General features: G+C 39.5%; 1 protein-coding gene across 1 annotated transcript; it reads left to right on the forward strand.

Moving 5' to 3' along the window:
• The first annotated feature begins 433 nt into the window (after window positions 1-433).
• Window positions 434-5965, forward strand: LOC139729157 (coiled-coil domain-containing protein 115-like). The gene is made up of 6 exons (XM_071640087.1): window positions 434-463; window positions 1543-1769; window positions 2271-2377; window positions 3285-3415; window positions 4997-5185; window positions 5665-5965. The coding sequence occupies exons 2-6, from the start codon at window positions 1659-1661 to the stop codon at window positions 5832-5834; spliced, it is 708 nt and encodes a 235-aa protein (XP_071496188.1). The 5' UTR covers window positions 434-463; window positions 1543-1658; the 3' UTR covers window positions 5835-5965.
• The last annotated feature ends 1179 nt before the right edge of the window (window positions 5966-7144 follow it).

A 7144-nucleotide genomic window follows, 5' to 3' on the forward strand; every position in this document is an offset into this window, starting at 1 on the left:
TGGGGAGGAACCGATAGATGCCGAAAGTTTGTCTGCCAGGCCACTTTTTTAAGAAGTTCTGAAGCTTTCTACTGTAAAACATACTGACTAACACTCTATTATGCTCTGTACCATCGCATCCGCGGCACTCGGGCGGTGATTACGCAATTTCGCTTCGCTTGTATAATGTTTATGCTGCAACAAGCGCAATGCAGTAGCCGTGTAGCAAAGTGGAAGAAAGGAGCAGATTAGCCTCGGCCAGTGCAGTGGAGTGCGGGAGAGCTCCGGCTCGGCGAGCCGTTTCCCGTCCGAGGATCGGAGTACAATCTGAATGCAGTTTTGCGTGCGCTTGTCCGACCGTGTGTGCGCGCGCGATCGCGCGAAGCACCCGTCGCAGATAAATCAAGCACACTCACGACAGCTAAGCTAGCGTCAGCAGAAAACTTCAAAATCAGAGATAAAGGATCATCAACTTACACATTCGGTGAGTTAATTTGGGCCTTAATTTGTGCGTTTCTTAAGAGGCATAATATTGTCACCACTTCTGAGTCAGACATAGAACTGTCTAGACCCTTGTCTAGTCTTTCTAGCCGTCTACTTAACTTGGAAATGTACAATTTACTACGAATCTAGTCTAGATCTAAGCCAGGTTAGAGAGCCTACAAACAAAAGTCAAAACACTTGTTTCTGCTGATACAGTGATAGGCTATGAATATGATAAACAATTGATAAAGATTAATACAAACATATGTCTATAACTTATATTATAAGTAGGGTCTAAAAGGTTAAGATGATATAAGTCAGGTGGTCAGTACGGCCCTGTATTATCGGTACTCTTTTAACGCTCAAACATTTCAAGTAAATTATTTTTTGCATTCTTGACAAAGTGTTGTTGTGGACGTGGAGTCCCAGTAAATAAACCGCACATCCACAATGAATAGTTACCTCTTTCCGTGGTATTGTCCTTCGTCTGTCTTGTATATAGTTGAGTTGGCACTGGTTATAATCTGTAGTTATCACTTCACATACTGTATCCAACGAAATCCCGAGCACCAACTGGCGATGCTAGAAAATGTGCCCCCTTATATATGGGTAGGCTCCCATAAGGGGTCTATGGGAAGCCATAGCGGGTTTGTGATGTGCCCCGCTATAGCCATAGCGGGTGTATGGTACGCCCCGCTATTCCCCACAGGGGTGCTCCTACTACAGTGTGTTCCAGCAGAACTCGAGGGCCATCACGACTCATAGTTGGCCTAGAAATTTGGGGTGCAGGTAACTTGGACCTGCCCGAACGCATCACACCGTCACATTCCAGCTGCGGATAGTAACACTGAGGATTTTTGATCTCATATTAGGGTTAGGGAGCAGGCGGCTTAACATGCTCAATGTGAGGATTTTATTAAGGCCTTGACAGTAACGTGTGAGTGAAAGCAGAGATTAAATTTGACATTAGGATGCAATGTGGCAGTTTGATAGAACCCTCTTTTTTAACAGTACGTAGCCTGTGCTGTGTGGATAGAAGCCAATAAACATATTTTTATTCTCTACCGTAACAATCTAAAGCTGTAGTAAAGGATACAAAGAGGGGACTTGAAGCTGACAGGCAGCAACCCAAGCTACATGTAGTTACAGTAGTTGACACTGCACACGAGAACCCCACCATCAACACTCCAGCCAGTATGGATCTTGCTGCATTGTGTGAGGAGCTGGATGAACTGGCTGTGAATTATTTCCAGATCTTGGAGGATCTGTCTGAACAGAGGAGAAGATTTGAGAAATTTGTGAGAGAGGTAAGGTAGCAATCTTGTTTGCCAAAATATTCAGCATAAATGAGAGTCAGACATACAATTAGCTGTATTCACACATTTGTACTTTGTACACACCCTTCTGACAGTTAAATTCTCTAAAAGGAAAATGTTGAAGCAATGTTTCATTCTTGTTCTTTTTCCACAGGATATCAACCATATCTTTTTCTTCAGAGTATTTACTTTGTTATACACATTGTATGTAGTTACAAATTCCTGTCCCTTTGTGCCCAATACAAATGTCTGCCACCTTAACAACTGCAATGTATAAACAAAAACAAAGTTGTGATGATTTAACTACCTGGTACTGTTGATTTGTTTGTATCATGTAATGTTAAATGACTGAGCATACAGCAAGAATTTTAGTCTCTTTGTTCTCATGCCAAGAGTTTCCTCCACATTTGTTTCTTTTTATCTTTAGAGTAATATGTGATATATGCTACATTAGAAATTTACACTAGCTCATATTTCATTCTCGTCTTGCAGGGATTCTTCAACCTATCCAAGGCGCGCTATTCTATGGGAAACAGGGCCGTGAGTGCTGTGCAGTATGACACCAACTCCATGACCCCATTGGCGCACGTTGTCACCACGTAATTCACTCTATACATGTCCTGTAATACGTTAGTTATCAAACAGAATTGGTTGCCATAAAATGGGAATATTCATTCCTTGCCATAGCAGGCATACAGGGAAGGGGAAAAAAGAAAGTTGGGGAGTCACTGGAAAGATAAAAGGACAGATTCAAGAAAGAAATGACAATTATGAAAAGGAAACAAGCATGAGTGAAATTTAAGCTATGTTAGTCATATGTATACAAATGATATGATAAAGGAAAGGTTATGAATTGTGACTCCAATCAGTACAAATGTCCAATGTATAAGTAATTTTCAATGAAAGCTATTACCCATTTTTGAAATAAAGTACACTTTCACTGGTAATCCATTGTTAAATTTTCCTTGAGAAAGCACTTTGTACAATAGCATGGAGGATATATGAACGGAATAGAACCAGAAAGGCATGGAATTTGACATTATAGTTGCAACTTCTACAGATGTGCAGATCTGTTAACTTTTGATTCCCTGCAGACCTCAACTTTCAGTATTTCTCTCATGAACTAATATCTTGCCCATTTAACCTCACACACAATCACTGATATTGTGACAGAATCTGTATGAAGATGATGTTCCATAATCAATAGGGTGTAAGAATGTAGATCAAACGAGCATTAAATCTCATTCGGCATTACAGTAGATCTCAATCCAGTACCTGTACGTATGGAGAGAGGATAAATGATTTTACCCGGCTGTACTACAACTTGAAACAATTATGATGATAGATTAACATGATGTGTACTTTCTGTTCTTCCTGAACCAAAGTGCTCCTACTCTCATACCCGTTTGTGTGACTAGTGACTTTTGTCTCGGCAGAGGGCAAATATAAGTGACTGAAATCAAAACTTGTGGTAAGTGATCTCTGAATGAATATCCTTTATTTCAGGGACAAGGGCAATCACCATTCATTTGAGGTTGTCCGTACAAAACCCCTGAGCCGCTCGGAGAGGAAGTCGGTAGAAGGAAGTGAATCAGGATCCAACCAGCTGATGTCGGACACAAAGCCTGATATCACAGGTATGTTTTTTTCTCTTACATGGACATCTGACTCCCTCTTGAGTACAGAGTCCATTCGGTGGGTTGAAAAGGAAGTGGGCTCACGGAGAGCTAAAAGTGTCGGTGCTGTGCAACTAAACAAGTTAAAACGTGTGTGTGTGTGTTTGTGTGCTTACATTGTAACACTTGCACAAACAATACCCATTGATGTTTCGCAAGCATTTAAGATTCCACAAGCGTTTTATGAGGAGAATGGAAACAAGATCTGATTAACTGCTAACATTTGGTACTACCAGAGTCACACATAACTCATGCTAAACCAAGTTGCAGCATTCTATACCGCCACATAATAATGATGATGATGATGATAACAATAATGATAATGATAATGATAATGATAATGATAATGATAATGATAATGATAATAGTAATAATGATATCAATTTATAATGTGCAAAACATATGTACAGCATTGTACTTACATGTATTTACAATGTACATTCTTATGCACTGCAAAACTTTTTTTTTTCCAGCATAGACATTAAAAATTGCTTTTGTTTAATCAGGTCAGCTGTAAGGAACTTTCTCTGATATTTTCATCCTTAAAAGTAGTAGTGTTCAAATAATAATGGAAGTGTTGAACCAGAATATATGATAAAGCGGTTAGTGGTTGAGATTACATGGTGAAAATAATGCATAATAAGTTTGTTACATTGAAGTTTGTTGCACATAAGCACTGTTCCCACTAATGCAGTTCCCAGCTATCTGGTGAGCATTATACTAAGGATATGCTTATGATGTCAATGAAATATTGACCTGATATACTTCCTTCCCCATAAACACATTAATCATCAAATATCAGTCCTACTCTTCTGAACTTGACAGAATTATGTGCTCATTACTCATCTTTAGACCCACTGAGTCTCAGAAACAGCCTTTCTGTGTTTTAAGCTATTCATTGTTTCTGTGTTATAAGATAGAAGAAAAAAGTTCTGTTAATTGAGCCCATCGTTTCTCTAAATGGGGAACTGCTAAATTTGTAGCTGATATGTAAACTGGCAGCACATTTTAGAAGATCGAAGTTCCCTTGTTAACTAAATTGGAAAAATTTGGTAAAGACAAATCCATCTTTTCTTTCTAAAATGTGAGATATGGAGTAACAAAATGCCACTTTCCTACAAACTGCAATTTTTCTCCTGTTCTTGATGGGTTATAGCTCTATCTTTAAGACATTACTTACCATTTGCAGATGAAACAAAAACCCAGCTTTAGCGCTTCAAAATAGTTCTAATATGTGAGTTAGGGATAGAAACACCCAATGTAAAGATTTTATCAGGATAATCAAAGTTAAGTATTGTTGAATATTGTTTCTAGAATAAACTGAGTAATGGTTTAGTGAGAAAAATAGTGATATCTCCTTATATTTTAGGTTTTATTGCAAATTTTTATATGGCGGGATGTTTGTGATGCAACTGACCTACTAGTGATAACATTTATTGAAATCACTGCTCCTGGTGGTAAACTGTACCTTTAAGTCTACATGATCGAGATGACCTTTGCGAATACATGATTCTCATTCAACCATGTATTTCTGTGCTGTAGCAACAAGGAGGAGAAAACAGACATCGCCATCTCAGGAGGACGAAATAGAGTCACTGGGGACTGAGATGCAGAACCTCAAGACATCGGACCAAGACGACACGCGGCCGAGGGTGCCCACTGATCCCTTGCTGTGGTTCGGCGTCCTCGTCCCACAACCCCTGAGACACGGTCAGCAGAACTTTGTTAATGGTGAGTTCTTTATAGCTTTCCGGAGAATAAAATACAGGCCCTCTCCAAGGCTATGGCTTGGCCACTGAGGTACCCAGAGCAAAACATAAATGTGCAAACTCCCAAGTAACTATTTTGAATTTGATTTGCAACCACTGAGTCTGTTAAAGCAAGCTGGTAACATCAACTTGTGTGCAAGAAGATTGCCCTAGAATTGTGTTTTTAATGTCAACAATTCATGCATTGTATCTATGCGAAGAACAGAAAGGAAACATGTGGGCCCAACATATCCATCTTTTTGTATTACTTTTTTACAATGAATGAATTTGTAGCAGAGTGTGGTAATATATTTCTGATTTTACCTGCCAAAGTGATGAAAACTCAATCTAGTGGAAGTTTTTGATAATCACTATAAAGCAGCTCTCTTTTGTATCTTGTCACACTTACAATGTATCTCGCTTAACCCCCTTCCCTCTTTTTAATTTTCCTTCAATTCCTAGCCGTCGAGGCGTGTACGTCAATGGCATCCCTGCAGACCAAGCTGGACCACGCCTACGCACTATACCGGAGCAAGCTGCGAGAGAAACACAATGCCCTCAAACAGATGACACCAGAGGGCAAGGAGACGGTGGCAGCTACAGGTGCAATATCAGCCGGAGAGGGCCTGTGATGATTGTCATCCATCCAAACGTGAAGTGTGACACAGGAAAAAGAGATAAAAGACACTGTTGAGATTGTATTTTTGTATCATTCCATTTACTGTTCTCCCCACGCTAGGAACCTTCATGTGGATGTTGGAGGGATTTGCTTCTTGCCGATTTAAGTTTGATAAAAACAGCTGCTGGGAGAGCATTTTGACAGTACTACATATTTGGAATGATTTCATCTGGAAATACAGGAAAGGATGCTGAGGAGTCCTCTGCAGTTTGATGTGTGATATTTTGTACCCTGTGTGGCAGAGTATGATTAGACTCATAAACTGTAGTCAGTTTTACCTGTACTATGTGCATCATTTGCTATAAATATCCTATATTACATCATTCTCTGGATTGTTAAAGTAGCCACCTAAGGGGGGAGGGGGATCAAGCCTCTGCTATTTGAGGCATGATGTTGAGCTGGTATATTGGAAGTTATTGATATATAGCAATTCGGGGATCACAGTTAGTTTTATAAAAGTTGACATCAAGTCCATTTAATCAGGGGGTTGGGGGTGACACCAAACCCAGCGAAACAAATCAAAATTTAACCTGAAACATGATGCTTTAGATTGCCAACTCATTTCCACAGGATCAATATGTGCATCATAGGCAATAGTGTTCTTGTTTCAGGATACCAGGTTACCACAGCAACAACATAAATGACCTACTTAATTTGAAATTACAAATATCAAGTGCTTTGTTTAGGTCACATGCAAAAATGTATTTCCAATCCACCTAATTGCCTTAGCTTCCAGATCATGCCAATTGATGTGATTGAGCATATGGAGGGGTGAATGCTGTCGATGATATGCCACTATGATTTTGAAGAGCATACCTGCCAACTATTCCCATATAATGGAAAGGAAAAAAAAAGCTTCATTCAACCTTGTGTTCCTATTTTTGTCAAGATCTACTCTTAGTGATGTATGGGAGATTGGTGAAATTCACCAATTTTGCATTATTTTCTCCCAACAATTATTCCTATTTACTGAATTTTATGATTTGCAGGGGTGAGAAAATGTGTATAGCATGAGCTAGTAGCATTTTTGGAAAGTGTTGGAGATGGCTCAAAGGATTCGCGAACAGCGCTCCCCTGCCCCATTCCTATCGTACTCTATACAGCAGAATAGTTTGGACGATGCAGATTATTTTTGTTTTGCCTGCTGTTTTTCGTGGAAATGTTTTGCCAGTTTGGTGACAGTTTGGACTCCAAACAAGCCATTTGCATCAACTGTATCTATTTTGTCTGTATTATGGAAAATTTAGTTCAGATCTTGGATCA

This window comes from Diadema antillarum, unplaced genomic scaffold, assembly GCF_040938485.1.
Source record: "Diadema antillarum isolate AM-2024a unplaced genomic scaffold, OU_Dant_1.0 seq00000221_RagTag, whole genome shotgun sequence".
Lineage (NCBI taxonomy): Eukaryota > Metazoa > Echinodermata > Echinoidea > Diadematoida > Diadematidae > Diadema > Diadema antillarum.

What these genes read in the sequence shown, in the direction of transcription:
- LOC139729157 (XM_071640087.1), top strand. Translation starts at nt 1,659, where the DNA reads ATGGATCTTGCTGCATTGTGTGAGGAGCTGGATGAACTGGCTGTGAAT. An exon ending in TTGAGAAATTTGTGAGAGAG is followed by an intron (nt 1,770 to 2,270) that starts GTAAGGTAGCAA and finishes CTCGTCTTGCAG; the next exon opens with GGATTCTTCAACCTATCCAA. An exon ending in CACAAAGCCTGATATCACAG is followed by an intron (nt 3,416 to 4,996) that starts GTATGTTTTTTT and finishes TCTGTGCTGTAG; the next exon opens with CAACAAGGAGGAGAAAACAG.